General features: G+C 36.8%; 1 protein-coding gene across 7 annotated transcripts in view; it reads left to right on the top strand.

The window, feature by feature from the left end:
• Nucleotides 1-760: 760 nt before the first annotated feature.
• PHF20L1 (PHD finger protein 20 like 1) overlaps nt 761-20,680 on the top strand; it is a gene marked incomplete at its 3' end in the record, with an annotated part of 75,675 nt that continues 55,755 nt past the window's right edge. For all 7 annotated transcript variants that reach the window (XM_080800994.1, XM_080800993.1, XM_080800992.1 and 4 more), the window contains exons 1-3: nt 761-1,077; nt 3,216-3,335; nt 20,448-20,619. In XM_080800994.1, the coding sequence (XP_080657120.1) occupies nt 3,253-3,335; nt 20,448-20,619 (255 nt within the window). In that variant the 5' untranslated portion in view covers nt 761-1,077; nt 3,216-3,252. The remainder of the gene's footprint in view (nt 1,078-3,215; nt 3,336-20,447; nt 20,620-20,680) is intronic.

The raw sequence follows: 20,680 nt of genomic DNA, 5'->3' as shown, positions 1-20,680 counted from the left end.
CTTGAGATCCAGAGTGGTACATTGGAAAGAGAGAGAAAAAAGACTTTCATCTCAACATTGGTTTGAATGTGTTCACTTGTTGGTTTCCCCTCCTGTGGGGACACTTTCTCCTGTGCCTAAGTCAGAGTTTGGTACATGGTAGATATACAAGAAGAGTAACTCTGCTATCCTTAGCTGGCTGGGTATTCTTGGGGAAGTCACGTCCATTTCCCACAGGTTCCTTAGCTTCAGAACACACACACACACACACACACACACACACACACGCAGATCTTAGTAGTATGTGCCTTTTGTACTGTACGAATCTCATATAATAGAAAGCAATACAATTGTGCTAATGTGGTTTTCATGTAATGTACTAACAACATAGTAACTTCCACACAGCATCCACTCAATAGCTGTTTGCTGACTGTGGCAATAACCATTTGCTCTATTCCTATTGTGGAGTGGAAAGAGTGCAGTGCATTTACAAAAGTTTGCCCAAGGTGCTGGGGTTGAGTTGTTTTGGGAACGTGTTTCCTCTCAAATTGACGGTAATAATACTCAGCGGGCTGTGTCCTCATCTCTCAAAGGTCAAATACTTCACAACTACTAATGGGCTCCGGGCGCTCCCTTTCTCTCTTTTGCTAATCACGACCACTCCCGCTAGCCGTCAGCCAACTGCGGCAAAGCCCCGCCTCCCAGGGCGGCTCTCCAATCGGCTGCGCAGCCTGGGCCCAACCCTCGCGAGTCACGTGATGCTACCAGGCCCGCTTCCGGCGCGTCGCGGGCGGCTGACGTCGCTGGGCCCGGCGTCGCGTCAGGGCTGGCCGGCGGTGGCGGCGGCGGCGGCGGCGGCGGCGGCGGCGGAGGCGGCGATGGCTGCGGACGCTGAGCGGGCTTGAGGGCTCGGACCTGCTACCTTCCGCGCGACTTCGGGCCCGACTCAGCTCTGCGGCCCCAGCTCGCTCCCCTCCTGCTTCCTCCCCGGCCGCTGCCTGGGCGGAGGCGGAGGCGGAGGCCCGGGCTGGCCGCCCTGCTCGTGCCCCGGCTCGGCCCCAGACGGTCCGGCTGCTGTGCGGAGAGGAGGCCGAGTCGGTAAGAGGCGGCGGCGGTGGCAGGGCCTGGAGGCCGCCTGGATCCCGTCTGGCTGCCGGGACGCCCCCGCGCTGGTGTCTCTCCGACCCGCTCCCCTCTCGCGTCCCTCCCCTTAACTCGCCGCCTCTATTGTCTGGACGCCGCCTCTCCCTCTCCTCCTCCCTTCCTTCCCCCCTGCCGAGGGCCGGACGGCTGTCAAACCTGGAGGCTTCTCGCGCTCCCCGCCAGGCTGGTCTGAGCCCTTCCTGTGTCTCTGCCAACCCCTCCCGCCCCGCATCAACCCCCTACCTTCTTTGGCCCCGCGGCCATTCTCTGACCTTTGCTTCTTCACTTTCTCGGTGTTGTGTCTTGCTAATTTTCTTTTCCCTCCTAGTTGTCATCTCGTGCAACGTTAACCGTCCTGATAAATTTTTGCCATTCTTGTTTGCGTTCTTTTCTGTTTATGTTCCTCCGCGTTCTCTCTGTCCCTTTTTCTCTTTTTGCTTCAAGTCTCCCCCTCCTGTCTCCCCCTCCCCCCCCCCCGCCGCCATAGACTGTCTTACTTTGCCTTTTCCTTATTTCAAATCCCTAGTCATTCTCTTTTTTCCACCCAGGGAAAAGGAAATTGTGCCTCAACCCAAAGTATCACAGAGTTTGTATGTCTTAACTCCACGTTTATGGGTTTGATGTTTGACTATAGAGAATAGTGTAACTGGTAAACACCTCTTACTAAGTTCTTCTCGTGAAGAACAGTAGAAAAGTTTGGATAAATTTCTACACAGATATTTAAGTAACTGCCTTATGTGTTATACGCTGACCAGACTTAAAAAAAGAAAATGCCATGCTTTTGTTCTTTTACACCAAATATCCTCTGGCCTAGCTTCCCGTTAACTTTAATGAACTAATCTTTGTTCTTGACATGGCCAGAGGATAGTCTCCCCCCGCCCTCCATGAGTATTTAGGTTTGATTTTACATATTTTTATGGGAAGTATTGGTGTTATTTTTGCCCCTTACGTATTAGATTTTTTGCAAGAGGAAAAGACAGTTGGTTTTTATTTTTCCTGCTACATTTGGTCCCTTTTGAATTGTGAGCAAATCATTTAAAAAATGCTGTAGTTGTGTATTTTCTTTTTTAACCTGAGAGAAAGCATGGTCCTATTAGTAATTCTAAATCTCAAAAAAAGATTTTAGGGATCTCTCTTTCCCCCCAGTAACAGTAGGTTTGCATTCCTGATTACCTGTTATACTTTGATTTAGCTTGTCGCAAAGTGCTTCATATTGCTCAAGTACTAGTGAGTGAAAAAGGTTACCTCAGGTGTTCCGGGTGTCCAGTGTGGCCGAAAGGAGAGTAAAGAGTGTGCGTGTCAGTGATGTAGAGAGGGATATTCCTTGTGGTTTTTTGTTTGAATATATGACCCCTTTTGTCAGTGTGGACACTGACAATATTGAAATAGAGTGAAATAAATTTGCATTAAAAAAGGCATTAAGTGCATTAAAAAATCCACATCATTATTGCTTATTGAATATGAAGTATAAGGAAGACATTTCTGTTGCAACTTTATATGTTAAATTAAAATTATTGAATCATTTGCTACCAAAGCAGGAAATCATAGCTAATGAAAAGAATTCATTACAAGAATTACAAGAATTATTGTTGATGTTGTCACTGGCAGAGGAGTGTCTGCTGTCCCTTCATGCTCTTTAGTGTCTTATCTAGTGTTGTATACTATGAGGCACTCAAATACTGATTGAAAAACTTCATTAATTTGTACTCTTAAGAATTTCAGTAGTCATATTCCAGAACCACTCAGGTGTCTTGATTTTTGCAGAGACGGAAAACTGTTTTCAGCACGCGTGGAGAATTTTTTTGGGTATTTTCAAGTTAAAATTTCAAGCATTTTAGCCATTAGCAAGGTTAAATGCTTGGCTGTTCTTTTTAAATAGTTCTTTTTCATGTTCTTTTTCCTTGATTCATGATCAAGATTGCTTGTAAGGTATATAGTACTTTATCTACAGATACTGGTAATCGTCATTCAGATTTCTTTAAAATTTGGTAGTTACTTTAACTTCTCATGCAATGCTTTTAAAATTCTGTTTTATTCCCTATACATTTTATGCATTAGAATCTAACCTCTTTTTTTTTTTTCCCCCTCTTGAGGTAGTGAAAAGAAAATACTGAAGAATAGGATTTCAAGATGAGTAAAAAGCCCCCAAATCGTCCTGGAATCACTTTTGAGATTGGTGCTCGTTTGGAGGCACTGGACTACTTACAAAAATGGTATGGAGAATATGGAGCTCTTGACCGAAAGCACGCCTTTTGTAGTCTTACACACGTTGGTCAGTTGCTGTTCTTTTGACAGTGGCAGAAACATTAATGTATTCACATTTTGAATACACATGGACATTGTTTTTTAGTTTTCCTGCTCTTTAGCAAACTGTGTAGGTTTGGCATTTCAAAGCTGTTTTTTCAGAATCATTTTAAGGTGTTTGAGAACTGAAAATAATTATCTAGAATATGAAGTATAGAGAAGGTGTCAGTACTCCTGTGTACTTAATATGAGCTCAGTGGTGGTGGGAGGGAGGGAATTCATTTAGCTAACCAGCTTCCCAAGATTTGAATAAAACTTGATGTAAATCTTTTTTCTTGGCCTGTGTCAGAGGTGATCTTTCAAAATACAGAGTATGTTGATGGTTAGCACAGTCATTATTCGCTATCCCATCTAAAATAAAAAACCAGTTTACCTCCTCTTTCTCCCGGGAATAGTGAACTAAAGACAGGTTGTTACTTTCCCATACTAAATGGGCAGTGTTTTCAGACCTTTTAAAATTCCTTCTGTTCTGGCCATGTGTGATAAGTAGTGAATTTAAGCTCCTAATATACCCTTAGTAAATGGTATAAGGATAAAATCACCACCTGGAAAGGAGAGAAGAGGAAACAACACATGGGTCACTAGGCCACAGTAGGAATGACAAGGATTCCCTCTTCCTTCTGGGGAATGCTTTCCTCATTCCCCGTAGCTGCCCCTTAGTTCTTGTCCCTGGGAGGAAGTCTCTTGTTGCCATTCTCAGCTCTCTGCCCGAGAGGGGCATTTGAGAATTCCTCTCTGGGGAGTGGGGTTGGCTTGGCTCTCTTGAAGCCCATTTATTTTGATGAGGGATCTGGTGGCTTAGCAACTCCAGGACTTCATCCACTAGGCTTTTTGACATTTTCTGTCACTATGACTCCCTTGAAAACACAGTGGGTATTTTGCAAATTTGCTCTTGATGTATTTGCATTAAGTCAACCTCCTGAGTTGGCAATGGCAGGCAGAGAAATCTTGTTTAGTCATGATATTTGACTTAGACCGGTCTGGGGTTTTTGTCTCCTAGAATGCAGCTTTAGAATTCTGCACATGTCCCTGATAGCCAGGCTAATGGGCTCTGTCTCGGGCACTGCTCTGGGACATTTTAAAACTATGGTTTGATGTGGGAAGGCAGTTTTTTGGCCCCATGCCTATAAGGTGCATCTCAGAGGGTAGTTCTTTTTAGGGGACTTAATTGTTAGTCTTATCAGGTGGAGAGTGTACATAGTACTTCAGGTGGGGCTTGGGAAGCATTTGGGACCAGGCAGTAGCATCCCTCATAGTCCTGAAGCTAAAAATTATTTCCAGACATGGTGGAGTATTTACTGGGGGAGCGCACATGCTCCTGATTGAGAAGTGCTGCATTAGGCCGTATAACAAAAGATGCCAGTTTAGTCAGTAATTGGCCATCTTTGATTCTCATTTGACCAAAAGAAGCTTTTCACTCAGAAGGCACACTGTTAAACCTCTGTGTGGTATGAGAAATGATACTTCTTCTTTGATGCTGATCTTAATTAATCTTTTTTTTAATTACCAGCTTTTGAATCACTAGTTAATTCATATTAACATATTTTCTTAGGGTTCCAAATTGACAAAGTTACAATCGAAATAGCTTCCAATGTTGGAGGAGCACATGGTTTTACTAGTTTTCTTAGAGGTTTTTAGGGAAATTAACATAATTTCGGTATTAGTAAGAAATTTGCTTTCAATGGTGAAATGTTTTCTGATTCAACAGCTGTCAACTTGATGATCCAGTAGTTAAAATAAAAAGATTATGAGAGAGAACTACTTTAAAAATCAAGCCTGAATGTGCTTTTACATTATTTGGAATTTGAGAGAAAAAAATGATAGTTGTAGCTGAAGTGTTTTTCATTGTCTTATGCTTCACACCAAGGAAATTTCTAAGTGCTTAGGTAGGGTGGTAACAGGCATCTCTACTCATTAATGAAGTGTAGCTTTGATTTTAATGACCCTAGTAGTAATGGTCTCCTTAAAATAAGTAACATCAACCAAAATAATCACATATGGTAATCACTGAAACATGTCAGCAACTTGATCTTTATGAACTCATTTATATGAAGATGTTAGCATTCTGCTACAGTTGGAATTAAGGAATTAAGATACGTCTATTTTATATGTATAATGTAACTACCTAGAATATGTATATAAAATATTCTAGGTAGTTGAAAGAAATAATTTTTTTATTGTGACTTTATTAGTGTCGGTAGTTTCAAGAACTAGTTAGTCTTGGGCAGTCCCTTTGATTTGGTATTAAAGTCCTTTTCTGTAGGACAACTAATTAGTTACTAAGATTTATTTCATTTTATATGGGCACAAGAGAAGTTCTGTGAGACACTGTACTCTTAATAGGTTTTACTTTTAAATAAGGTAATAAACTTTATTCTTCATATCATTACCTTTGTTAAGACCCATTTTGTATTTCGTATAAATGCTGCAGATTTTTGCTTTACTATTAGATAAAAGTGTAGAAGGATTATTCGAGTGTTGAGAAACTTTACTATTTTTGTGAGGAGCAAAATAGTTATCACTGAAAATATTCTGAAATGATTCCCCCTCTCTTCCACCCCTCCCTCCCTATTTTCTTTACTATTCTCTTCTGTTGCATCCATAAAGAATGCTTAACCTTCCACATTTATTCAGTACATTTGGAAAAGTTTTGAGTTCTTATTTGACATGAGTATCTTTTGAACTATTACAGGCAGTGAACAGGGAGGAAGCAAGAGAGCAGTTAGTGCATACTGTCTCTGCACTCAAGACGTTGCCAGTATCCATGTATCTGTTGTGCAGGAAACGGCATCACATGTTGGTTGGTTACCTTTTACAGAGACGGGCAGAGGGAAAGTTGTGATAGTGGAGAACCCAAAATGTCAACTTGTCCTGTATGTAAAAGATGTTTCCTATATTAAAAAAAGGAAAAGAATTTTTACTGTGTGCCCTGGAAAGAAAACTGTGAATTCTAAATTAAGTGGGCAGAAATAAACTGAATTTAAGCTTCCATTTTTAAGTTTGGGGTAGATTTGATTTAATTGAAGGTGCAATCTATTTTTCTCATGGAAAGGATATTATTACTGCTTGAGCAAACCATATCCTAGTTCAAAGTTCAGAAAGATATTCAGAAAAATACACTTTACATTTTTTAAAGTAGTGATTTATTACTTTTTGTTTTCTAAATCACTTTAAAGCTACATCAGAAAGCTCATTGATGGTTTGATTATTTACCAATAACTATAGAATGCAGGCCTAAGAAGCTAACAAAAGGCCAGTCATCTTCAGGGCTAATATGTGGTTTTTGGGTTTCCTGTAGTGACTACACCTAACTCCTGCTGGGTATTGTAGGTTGCTTAATTTTTATTTTATTTTTTAATTTACTTTTTTTGGGAGATTGCTTAATTTTTAAAAATATTGTAGTTTTATTTAAAACATACTGATTAATTTCTTTCTCAACAGTCTTTTAAAAGTCTTTCAAAAGACTTAATATGTTCCTGTTTACAGATAACGTAATCAGCCGTCTTTGGTCTTAACCTCTGTCATATTTTCTGTCACACTCCTGACGTTCAAATGGTGCCATATCAGATTTATAATCTCTTGAACGCAGTGACATCATAAGATTGAAAAAGGATACAGGTTTTTGATACAGTAGTGTATTTGGGGAAAAAGAAAGTTTAGAGTTGAGGTTCTGTTGGAGATACTGTAAGTGGATTCTAAAGACGAAAGAGGCAGGTTCAAAGACTGTCACTCGCTGGTCCTGTAAATATGGGCAACCTCTTTACCTCAGTTGGCTTATCAATAAAGTGGAAGCAGTGTTAATGGCTTTTACTTAAGAGGATTATTTTAAGGATCAAATAATGTATTTAAACCTGCTTCAAATTCTATAAAATAGTACATAATTATTAAGCATTAAGGTAAATGCAAGGGAAGAGGGAGAGGTGAAAAATCTTTGAGGATTTGAAGACTTAAGTGTATGTTTTTAAACGTGGCTTTAGTATTGACATGAGAATGGCCTGGAATGTAGAAGGAAAATCATGTCGTTGCAACCTGCTATAAATCATCTTTTTCAGGTGATGATAAAATCTTTTTGTTTGTGCATAGCTTTATGGTTACAAAGCACCTTTTCAAATATTTTGTCTAATCACTCTGAATACTGTTCAGTGAGAAGTGATCAGATCAGACTGGTTTGGACTACTGATTGAACTTTTGTCTTTTGAACGAAATTCAAGTAGTTACTCTATAGCAAGTGATTTAGTTATGAAAACAAAAAAAATCAAGTAATATGAAATTTGAAATAACAATTAATTTAAAACATTCAGATGAGTTAGGCTCTTCTGACCTTTTTTGGTAATATTTCTATTTAATTCTCTTATAGATCTAAAGGAAAGGAAAATGAAAAATTTTTAAAAAATTGTGGAAATGTCTCCAAGTATCAGAGTTTGATAGAACAGTGTAAAATTTGAATTGACAAATGCTGTTTCCACACATGGGAGTTTTTTGAACTGTATGGAACATTTGCAAATGTGAGTTCTTAAAATGTTCTTGACCAGAATTTTTATAGTGTGAAAAATTGAGGAAATTTAGATTATAGCAAGTATAAATGCTTTCCTATTTGAGTAAAAGTACATTATTTTCTGAATAAAAAGGGTTGCTTTTTTCTAATTGAATTTAACTATTCAAAGGCAAACATTAATATAAATAAGTTGTGTTTTCTGTATATGGAGTAGAAGAGTACTCCTGAAAAGTAGTATGTTGATTTAAAAACCAGTATCATTTTTAAATTTTACATTAGGTGAGTTTGAAACTTATAGAAATCTTAGGTGAACACTTTTAAAATAGGAACTCTTGCTAATATGAATAAAATTCTTGTATATTGGGTTTTCCTAACTGTATATTTGAAAAAGATTCTTTTGAGTCACTGCCTACCTTTAAAACCTAATTAGAGCTATAGACTCAGAAAAATGTACAATCATATTTATATGCCAAAAATACTGAGTTATATATTATAGGTGGTCATAGAAAACTTATCCATGGACTCCAGATTAAGACTCTTCTAGCAGAGAATTTCAAATTGAAATCTTTATGATGTGTTTTTTTAATTCTGAGATCTTTACATTCTGAAAGTCACACATTTTGAATCTTAAGATCTAAATGAGCTCCATTTAATCATCAAGCAGGTCTGCATCAGTGCACAAAGACTGTAGTTAACTTAATTTGTTAAAATTTTCACCAGTAAGAGCCCTATAAACTTTTAAAGATCTCTTTCTCCTCCTCTTCCCCCAAAAAAATGTTGAAAGCAAGGTTAGACAAGGGTCAGAGTACATGTATTCATTATAAAACACACCTGGTTCTTGTTCTTACTTTGTTGTTCTTTTCATTATATTGATTTATTTTCTATAGAGCTTTTTCTTCTCTGCTCAAGTTTTTTGGTTATCCTAGTTTTCTTGGAAGGTGAGAGAAAACAAATATAGGGAAAAGTAAGTTTAACTGGAAGTCAGAAGATACGGGTTCTCAGTGCTGTTCTGCTGTGAACTGTGTGACTCTGGAAAGTTAGTTCTCTGCTTTAATGTCCTTAAAATGAGGGTGTGACATCTTAGGTAATCTTTCAGGTCCCTTGAATTAGAAACTCAGATTTCTCTTATCTACTTTCCATGTATTGAGGGAGGATGGATTTTTTAAATCTCACTTTTGGATGGGTAAATAACATAGACTTGAGGCAGAAGTAAGATAGACAAAAAGTAGTAGTCATACATAGTTTGCTCAAAACTGCTGGGCACTAAAAGAACTTTGAGAAAAAATGAGTTGAAAAAGTAGGGAAAGGTGAATCTAGTTTGGAACAAAAATAATAATTTTGAAGGTTAGAGTATAGTGGTATTGGGGCACGTGGTTATCCTTTCACCAACCTGCTCTCCCACTCATTTAAATACTTCCATTGTGTAATTTTGAAATTATATAGTCACAACTATTGGCTTAGAAAAGTATATTTAACTAGTCGGATGCTTTAACGCCCTAACTTTCCATGTGGTAACAATTCATTATTGATTCTTTCGCAAAGTTCACTGATGCTGTAGTTTTGAAAGTGATTCAGGTGAAGTCTAGAAGAGTGTCTCAAACTTTAGCTTCCTGGGATTCACCTAGAAGGTTTGTTAAACATAATCACTAAGCTAGTATCCAAAACTTCTGATTCAGTAGGTGTGAAGTGGGGCCCAGTAATTTGCCTTTCTAAAAAGTTTCTGGGTGATGCTGATACTGCTGCTCTGGGAACAGCATATGAGAACCACTGGCCTAGAGTATACAGAATTATTAACCCAAAGATAAAGTTTTTGAGTTGGATAGCAGTGGAAAGATCCAGGATTATTTTTGAATTTATGGTCTATTTTTACTTACGTTAGTTGGAAGAAGTAAAATGTAAATACTTGGCAAAGTGATGCCTGATTCAAAACTTTTTTTTTTTTTTTTTTGCTGTTTTTCAGTAAAATAGAGCATACTGATCTACATGAATTTCATGTGCTTCAGTTTTCTTGCTCTTCCAATTTCTGTAATTACCACTACATGGCTGGATAGTTGGGATTTAGGTCCTTGTTGCTGTGGGTGGGAAAAAAGACTGTCCCTGGTTTTAATTAATAATGGATTGCTATTGTGAGATTGTAACTTCTATAATGATTGAGAATATATAGGAAATACTCAGTATGTCACTTGAATTTTGTAAGGAGCCTGTAATGTATGGAATGATCTTTACCAGTTTAGAAATGACAGATCTGAGGTTTGGAGATATTAACTGTTTTATTCCAGTTCATCTGGAGTAAAAGTCAGAAAAATTGTCTTATAGCCAGGTTCTTTTGACTGTGAGTCTGGTGATCTCGTTACAATAACCTGTTGCCACACATAGTGACTCCCTGAAGTTTGAGCCTCAGCTTCAGGGAGTAAATTGGCTCAGTGTTCATAGGCTATCTTAATTCCTGACTTTCTCTAGTGATATGTATTTGTCTGGTGTTTAGAAGGGCCCTGAGGTCCAGCATGCCCATGTCATTCTTATTCCGTGGAATTAGCTTTTGCAAGGCAGGTTAATTTCTGGCCTGTCTTGTCCTAGAAACCCTCCTTCTCAAGCTCACCTTTGAATTGAGCCTTCAAGCTGATCATTTCCTAGCCTCCTTCACAAATGTATAGTAATGTAAAGTCCAGGAACCTCGGTCTTATTGTGCTGTGCTCTGTGTGTGTGTGCGTGTGCATGCACACGCATGCTTATATAATGGCAGGGTTTGGATTAGAAGAGAAGACGGTTTTATTTGCTTATCTGACATTTGGTTGAAGGTCGGCTGTCATGTATCACATGCTTCCAACTCTGAAAAATGTTTAGCAATTCTAGTTTTGCTGGGTAGACAGAACTGGTATCTACAGATGCTGAAAAGTTTTTAATTGATACTTTAAGTGAGGAAAAAAATACTAAGTTTTAAATATCAGTAGTATAATATTTTTAGAAGCAATTAACTTGATATTGAAGAGACAGCTTAGTTTTGCTATTGTTCATGAGGGTCCCAGTTTTTAGTATTTTTATTTGACTTTTTATTTCAAAGAACTATTGACTATCCCTACTATCACCTTCCATAGATCATTATTCAGCAAAAAGAACTTTTCTTTTTATTAAATTAGAAATTGATATGCCAGTATTATGTTATTTCAGTAACTATAATTAATTCAACTTTGAGAGAATTGTTGCAGTGAATTTGAAGAAAATTTGGATATTTAATATTCAATGTGTCTTAAAAGTCTGTTTTTTCATTGCCAAGAAGCTAACCCTCTTCAATTAAAAATGAATCTGTTCTAGTTCATTATGGTTAGGTAAGGTAACAAAATATAAGCTGCTTACATGAAGTGATTTTATTCCTAAAGATACCAAGCAGAGCTTACTGAATTTTGGCAGGTTGGTAAAGAATGAACCCAAAGTTTTGGGGATATCATGAGATGTGGTTACTGTAATTTTGGCAAGTGAATTATGACTTAGGAGGCAAAAACTAAGTATAGGATTATATTTGTCAGACTAGTAAATATTATTTTTAAAGTCACTTAGTGTTTTTCTTAGTTCTATAGCAAATCATACTCTATAGATTCCTGTATTTGGGGTTTGGAGGGGCAGAGGGAGAGGAGAGAAAGAATCTTAAGCAGGTTCCACACTCAGCATGGCACCCCACACAGGGCTTGATCTCACAACTGCAAGATCTTGACCTGATCCAAAACTGAGAGTTGGATGCCTAACCAACTGAGTCACCCAGGTGCCCCTGGATTCCTATCTTAATTTTTAAGTTTATATTATAACAATCTGTATACACAATGGAACATTACATCTCCATCAAATGTAAGAAAGGATAGATACCCAGCTTTTGCATCAACGTGGATGGGACTGGAGGAGATTATGCCGAGTAAAATAAGTCAAACAGAGAAAGGCAGTTATCATATGGTCTCACTTATTTGTGGAACAGAGGACATTAGGAGAAGGGAAAAATGAAGGGAGAGAAATTGGAGTGGGAGACGAACCATGAGAGACTGTGGACTCCCAGAAACAAACTGAGGGTTTTAGAGGAAATGGGGGTTGGGGGGATGGGTGAGCCTGGTGACAGGTATTAAGGAGGGCATGGATTGCATGGAGCACCGGGTGTTATATGCAAACAATGAATCATGGAACACTACCTCAGAAACTAATGATGTACTGTATGGTGACTGATACAACACAATAAAAAAAAAAGCATCTAAAATTTATAGCAATTTTGAAACACCCTAAAAGTTAAGCTACTTTCTTTTCTCAGACTCTTATATTTTAATGCGGTGTTTCATACTTAGGCACAGTTGAGATATAGTACACCTTTTGTTTTGAGAAGTTCTAGTAATAAGATGAGCCTTTCTATGCATAGGGAGGTTTTGTTTTGTTCTGTATAATAATATCTGTTTTCTGTACTCTTTGGGTTAACAAAAACCAACTTTAGACATTTTATATAAAAAACACTTATATAAAATTGAATTTTCAAGAAAAAATAAACATGATATAATGTGACTTTCATCTTATTTTTGTTTTTAGTACCTCTTGGTAAGAGCACCCTATATTTGAAACACTGCAGTAAGTGTGATAGGAGCTGAAAATCATCAGTTGGCACGATGCCGAATATATATTGCACAGTCTTTAAAGACAGGCAAACCTCAGTTCAGAGATCTGCTTAAATATCTGTTTTTACTTGAGCAAGTTACTTAACTGTTCAGCGCCTCTGTGACCTCTCTTTAATAACTGGAAGCAGTAATAGTACCTAACTCAGAAAGGTTCTTTGAGGATTAAGCAAGATGAGTGATTATTAAAATCTTAATCATGGTTTTTGCCACATCAGAGGCACTTAACAAATGTTAGCCTTAATGAAAAAAATAGCATGAATATTGGTTATTTTATGTAGAGAGGAGTCTACTTGGGAGGGGAGTGAATGTAAATCCTTAAAACTTGAATCAGTAGGTATATAAACACCTATAACTACCTGTAGTAGTAAAATAATTTTTAAGTGCTGAATATTAAGAAATAAGAACTAAGTGGGCGTCAACCTGCTAAGAGTTTTGAGTTTTGTGACAAAATTCAGTAATGAAGAATTTGGTCCTGTTGATTTGAACAAAGTATGTGAAATACACAAACTTCTGGTACAATGCCAGAAGTATTTTTGGTGGCATTTTTTGGGGTAGAGTAGGAAAGGAATTCTTGATAGTCTAATTGAGTCTTTTGGTGGGAGATGGTAATGAGTAGAAAGTAGGTGTAGTCACTTTGATTGGTTAGAACTGACTGAATGAATGTAGGGATGGCAGGAGATTGAGGTGCTAGGGAGGTAGACAGCAGTAGGAGTTTGAATCCAGGGATCTGAAATGAAACCTTTATTTGAAAGGTGGTGGCATCAAGGTTCTAAAGGAAGTCAACGTGGCTAACTCAGATCTTACCTGTTCTTTGCTGCAAAGGTTGTGGACAGATAGGCAGCGGGGTGGTCTGGCAGCTTATACTGGACATGTGTCCTGGGGGTGGACGTCTCTGAAAAGAGGATGTGAGGGATGATGTCATGGGACGCTTAGAATTCAGTGTTGGAGAAGATGTGATTTTTGACATATAAGCTATTATCTGAATGTTCTGGAAAGTCTAGATTCTTTTACTTCCATTTCGGAATGTCAGATTTGAATTAATCATAAGAGTTGTTTTCATGTGTTGTTCTTCAAGTGTGAAACAACTTAGCATGCAGTACCTAAAAGCACTTCGTCTAAAAATACTATAATAATACTAGGTGACATTGTTCTTGTAGTTTAATCAGTGAGTTGAATGGTTAAAGAGAATGTTTTTGAAAATTACAAAGCGTAAAAAAAAAAAATTACAAAGCATACTATAAATTGAAATTGCTTCCAGGAAGCTAAAATTTTAAAAGGTTACTATGTTATAAGAATATTATGTTTGGATTACATTCTACATTAATTTTATTATTTGGCAAATAATCCTCCTCCTGACATTTGTATGTGAGGGAGTTCTGTATTTCTAGTTCTTCTAATGTGTTTTAGTCATTTTTTTATGACATACATTAGAGTTTCTTGCTTGTGAAGTCCTTATACACAGAACTGTTTTGAGTTGTTAATATTGACTCCCTAAATTTCTCTTAACATTTGGATTATGTATAAATAAGATTTCAAGTGTGTTTCACTTTTTTTAGTTAGGAGAACATCTAATTTAGGTATTCTTTGTACTATGTATCTTTGCTATTTTAGTGTAACATAGCTTTACTATTTGACTAACATTGTGTGGTGATTGTGTTCCCTTATTTGATCTCTTTTTCCCTCCCCTCCTTCCTGAATTTGAGTTTGTTGATTGGAATAATATTTTTATTTGTAGCTTTATTCCTACTTCAGTGTTTGGCACATAGTGAATTAGAGACTCAGTGTTTATTGGGTTAAATGAAACGAATGAGGAACTGTCAATTTTTAAATTTATGTATCTTAGAAATTTTATTATCCTATCAGTATAAACAAATGACTATTATTTAAAATACACAATTTGAATAACTGTTGGGGCATGTTTTTAAAATACACTGCCTTTTTGTTGGGGTGGGGGGCACCAAGGTGGCTCAGTTGGTTAAGCGTCAGACTCTTGATTTTGGCTTAGGTCATGATGCCAGGATTGTGAGATTGAGCCCTGCATCAGGCTCTGTGCTCAGTGGGGAGTCTGTTTATAATTTTCTCTCTTCCTCTACCCCGTACCTCCGCTTGTTCTCTCTCTCAAATAAATAGATCTTTAAAAAAAAAAAAAAGTAAAGTATTTTGCTTTTTTGATTAATGTGGCATTTATTTCTTAGAGTGAATTCCAGTGGTCTTTAGGACATTAATAATGTCTGGCCTGTTCAGTGGATTGTTACCTATCAATGAGTAGTTAAGAACTCCATCTGGTGGCTTAAGTGCAGGAGGCCATAACTGTGTTAAGGAATTTCTCTTGTCATTTCCTCATGGTTGACTTTCTTTATCAATACAGGTAAAGCTCTGGATATATCAAACTAGATGACAGATCAGAATGAGTTCAAATAATGTTTAATTGCTTTACTGTTAATATATTGAATATAATTTTTTTAATAGCTGCATGCCCATTATTTTTTTTCCTTCCAAGGATAGTGGAGCACCTGTATTATGAGTGCTAATAGATAATTTTGCTTTCCAGAAAGATTTTTGTTTTTAGTCATGGACCCCTTTAAAAATCTGATTAAAATTGGGATCTCCCACTTCAAGAGAATACTGGTTCGCAGCTACATGAAATATAGCATTTTGCATACAACATCAGGGCATTGTGATTTTTTGATGTAGTCAGAGAATTAGGACCTGCCCATGTAAAATAGATGAGCTAGTACAGCAGTTCATCTGTAATGGTAATTCTCACCTTAGATTTCGTATATCTTCTTTGTGTTTTGACAACACTCAAGAGTTGATGCTGTAGGGAACTAATACAGTATATTCAGTGTATAACCAACCTCTTTGGTCAGTATTTGGTTCTCAGTGGGTTAGTGGATTTGGTCCAGAATCCATAGATATTACTACTCTGAACAGTCTTTTACAAGTGGGAGATAACCAATAACAGTGTTAAAATGCTGGTATTCTCAGGTAAGGCAATAAAGCATTATTAAGAGTTCAGAGAGGATGAAAATAATTTTTATTCTTGTTATATTGAATTTGTTCTACTCAGTAATTACAGCCACAGTTTAACTTGACATTACAGGACTTTGACTACACTAATTCAGAAAAGACCCTGAGGAATCAATTGACAGGTCATGATGGTAGAGTTGCATGTATGAAAATTCCGTGAAATTCAGCAAAAGTCATTGTAAAATCTTCTCAATATTTCTGAATGCTCTTTGTTTCCATTAAGTCTAATAACCAGTTTTAGCGTGGATCATATTTCTGTTAAGTTTGCTTGTTAAACTTGCTTGGAATCAAGTGTAAAAGACAGTAGACTGAGGCAGACCTAGAGCAATGAAGGCAATCCCTTGTTTTCCCCACAAGTGAGTGTCAGTTAAGGAACGCATGCGTTGCAGATGGGGGTTATAGTAGGGAAGGTTGATAGTGAACATACTATGATATTTTGCAGTAAGAGATGATAAGAGGTAAGAAAGCTCCATGCAGAATTCTCACACTGAGGAATCATATTTTTCATCTCTTTCTTTTGAACCCTTATGAAATGCCAAGCACAGTGTTTCCTTTTCTTCTTACCCCTCATTGTTTTAACTGAAACCCCAGTCTCCCACTTCTCAGATCTTTTCCCAAATCAGTCATAATGTCTGGGACTCAGCCTAATCACTCTTCTTTACTCTAACAGTTTTCCATGATTTAGCTTTTAAAAAGATGACAAAAATGGGGCACCTGGGTGGCTCAGTTGGCTAAGCAACTGCCCTCAGCTTAGGTCATGATCCTGGAGTCCTGGGATCGAGTCCTGGGATCTCGTCTTGCATCAGGCTTCCTGCTTGCTGGAAGTCTGCTTCACTACCTCTGACCCTTCCCCTTCTCATGCTCTCTCTCTCTCTCTTTCTCATTCTCTCTCTTTCTCAAATAAATAAATAAAGCCTTAAAAGAAGAGGTTGAAAGATGACAAAAAACCATTATTGCTACATCTTCCAAATTCAGTAAGAAAAATTTTACATTCCATTTATACTCAATTATAATAAAATATAAATTGTGCATCAAAATAATGCTGCTGTAGGGCACGATAGAGAGGCATTTGTGAATACATTCATTCAGTAGTATTGTCATTCATTGTGTGTATCAAGGCATTGTTACTATGGACCATTTGCTAGAACAGGGAAATCCTTTCACTAAATGAGATTATATGTTAAAAGTTAAAAGTTAAAAGTTGCCATTTTGTGCATTTTACATGTAATAGCAAAGATTTTGATGTTAGGGTTTTTTTTTTTTTTTCCCTGAGGTGTCAGTGAAGACCAAAGTAAGGGATTTCCTATTTGTACAATGACAGGGCATTTCATCAGTTTGTGATTGCAAAGCCCTTCAGTTTGAACCTAGCTAATGAGTCCTGTCTGATGTCGCACTGTTCTCCTTTATTCACACTACTGCCGATTGTGTAGCCAAAGAGAATGGTTTCCTCGAACTGCCCCTCCAATCTTTAATCAAGAGTTTCTTAACTCTTTCTGCTTCTGTCTGAATCCTCATTATATGGCTGATTGCCTAACATTGGTTTTAAGTAAATGAACATTGATTGACTAACTGAAAGTGTGTACACTTTACCTTTTTTGGTACCTTGTTCATTAAATCCAAGAAGTCCCTAACCAAGATCAACATAGATAATGTCTCCCAGGAGCATTCGGTGAATTTGCCAATTTTCTCTGAATTATTATTAATAGCATCTTATGTAAAATTTTTGTATATACTTACCAGTGTACCATATATGATATAATTACTTTGATATAGGCATTATCCCATTTCTCCTGTAGGCTTTTGTGCCAGTTGTTTTTGGCTGTGAATACCCTACCATGTGTATTCTTGGATTGTGTTATCTATACCTTGGATGGTTACCAGGATCCAAGGAGATAAGGTATATAAAGAGCAGTTGACACTGAGTAAGGAAAGAACATAGAGCTGAACTAACATACATGTAAATGTTCTGAATTTGTTCTCTCCTTATCTGACTTTAAGCTAAACTCCTTGAAGGTAGGTAGGAGTTAATTATGTTTCCTTTTCTACAGCAGCAGTACCTAGCAAATGCCTTAGTCTTATTAGATGCCCAAATATATATGGAATGAATGAACAGAAACTTAGTCATTCTTGATAATGGTGATATTTATGGCATTTTTATTTAAGATTCAAAATTTCATTAGTAAATGTTGTAAGAAAAGAGATAATCTTGGGTATTTGTGTTACTTAATTCTTGGCCTTCATCTGAAGTTTACCTGTCATTCTCTAGATATTTATGTAAAGAGTATATAATTGCTATAAATTATCCTGAAGCAGTTCCCCAAAATACAGTTTTTAGTCTGGTTGTTACATCAGGCATCCTGACAGTGAATGGAATTTGAAATATTTTAGGAAAACTCTAAGTCACTTAAAAATGCAACCCAGATTTGAATGATTTGAACTTACTTGGATTCTAACTTTTTGCCAAATTCAGTCAAGTTATGGAAATAAAGTTGTGTTTAACTCTGTTACTGTGGACCATTCTTATTTGGAGAAATGTTTTAAATATTTGGAATTGTTTACATTTAGAATTGAAGGAACCTAGAGATTAAACCCCTAATGTTTGTTCAAAAATAAAAAGATGTGATAATAAACATGTGGAAATATAAATTTGTCCATTTTTATAATTGATAGAAAATCTTCTTACAATGATGAAGTGGCCAGTGAATACTGGAAAATAAGCTAAAGGGCATTCTTACCTCTAGGCTTCCCTCAGTGCTAGTGGCAGTTTTTATGTTTTAAGAACTGGAGGAGCGAAAACATACAGTGAGAGCAACATTGCAGAAGACAGTCATTAAAGCATTGATTCTCAGTGGGTGAGGTTGGCATGTTCCCCTGGGGGAGTATGTTAATTCCCTGGGTTTTCTTGTGTTGTGTATGCTTTTCTTTAACAAAATGTTTCTTCATCCATACCCATTCCCCCAAAAAAGACTAAGAAGACTAAGCTCTAACTTAAGGTTATAACATTGACAGCCTTCTTAGTTCTGAAGATCTGTACAGATTGTCTTAAACATTACTTCTTGTTCATCCTGAATAATTTGCGAGAGGCTGGTGTGTGTCTTGTCCTTGGACTAGATGTTGGGGGATATAAAGATAGACATGACTCTCTTAGTCCTTGAAGCTAACAGGTCAGGAGGTATCTTCTAAAATCTTGTCCCTTAGATCTCTGCTAACACGAGAAATGTTAAAAGTTTTGTAATAAAAGGATCAGCTATTTCTTTTACTTCAGTAATAGTAAATGTTTTATCTCCACGTTGACAGGACCAAGAAACCTTTAAAGAAAACAATGTAGCTTGTTATCTAGTGTTTTCCCAAGCTATTTAACTACCAGACCCTTTTGTGGGTCATGGGTATTAACATTGCAAGGGCTATAAATGCTATGCAGCACACAGTTTAGGAACCTGCACTGAAATCGTTATTGGCCAGGTGGGTGCAGTGAGAGCAGCTGGGGCAGAGAGCTGGGAGGTCTTTATGCATGGGATTACATATTCCAAGCCTGGAATGAGTAGTAGAAATGGAATAGTGAAAAAAAAAAAAAAATGGAATAGTGGGGGAGGCAGTTTAGGGCTAGGCAGAAAGAACAGTGTACAAATGCACAAATGTTTGACAGAGCTTGGTGTTTTTGAGAAAGTCCCAAGTAGTTGAGTATCATTAAACCAAAGTGGGGAAAGAAGCTACACCAAAGAAGGACTTGGGGCCTTTGAAATGTTTAAGAAGCCTTGAATAGCATGAGCGATGTTTGAAGCCTGTAGTAATTGGTTCCCAAATTTCAGAGTTATGTAAGATCTGTCATACTTTATGGTGAAAACCAGTTCTCCATGGGGGGAAGAAAAATTCCTGATTTATCAAAAACTCGCAAAAATATGAAACTATTTTGGCTGAATCATCTACCATGTGCTGCTATTGAATTCTTAAGGTTATTTAATGATACTTTTGAAAAATTTTTGAGTCATCTGTGAACATTTAATATGGTACATTAGGAACGATGAGGCAATTTTCCATGTTGAAAGTTTCAAGTTAACTAATTTCTATTTTAGAATTTATTGTAGGAGAATCATCACACATAAAGACAGAACAATGTGATGTTATTTTTATATTTTAGAATTTAAAGTTTAACTGAGCTTTCCCTACTATCATTGATGTGCACTATAAAATATCAGAAAGTACACAAAAATAGAAAAAAACAAAGTGGCTTTGTGCCATAAAGAGACAAATGTGCATGTTGGTATTTTTTGCTGACAAATTCGTTTTACATACTTATAATTCTACTAAACGCAGTGCTGCTACTTTTTTACATTTTCCCATGTAAATTTTTTGTAAATACCACATTTAAAGATTGTATAACATATCATTCAGAGGATATACCAATGTTTGTGTAGCTGTAGATAGTCTTCAGTTTTTCTAAGTATATTTTTAGATGGTTTCTACTTTCTTTGTTATTATAAATATTTTGTATATATAGTTCCAGAATTGTAATGCTTGAGTCAAAAAGTAGGAATATGTTTAAGGCTCCTGAAGCGTATTTTCGAATTACTTACCAAAACAGTGCAAGTAATTTATATTTCCACTGGGAGTGTATTGAAATATTTATTTCACTAGGTATTGAGACCAATCATTTAAAAAAACAACAACGACAACAAAAATAACAAAGCAAACTTTGTTGGTTCAGTAGTTTAAAAATCTGGACCCATATTGTTCTGTTTATGGTTTTTATGGTAAGCAATATTTCAGTTAAATTATCCTTTTCTTTTTTTAATACTTTGTGTAAACAAATGTAAGAATTTTCTTTTGATATGAAGCTGCTTTTTATTTTGGAGGTATCCATCACGAATTGAAAAAATCGACTATGAGGAGGGCAAGATGTTGGTCCATTTTGAGCGTTGGAGTCACCGTTATGATGAATGGATTTACTGGGATAGCAATAGGTTGCGACCGCTGGAGAGACCTGCATTAAGAAAAGAAGGGCTAAAAGATGAGGAAGATTTCTTTGTAAGTAGCAACTTCTCCATTTGGTAGCCATGTAATGATACATTTCAAAAGGAATTCTGTT

Source organism: Martes martes (assembly GCF_963455335.1).
Source record: "Martes martes genome assembly, chromosome: 4".
Lineage (NCBI taxonomy): Eukaryota > Metazoa > Chordata > Mammalia > Carnivora > Mustelidae > Martes > Martes martes.
This window is presented reverse-complemented; position numbering and strand designations above follow the sequence as displayed.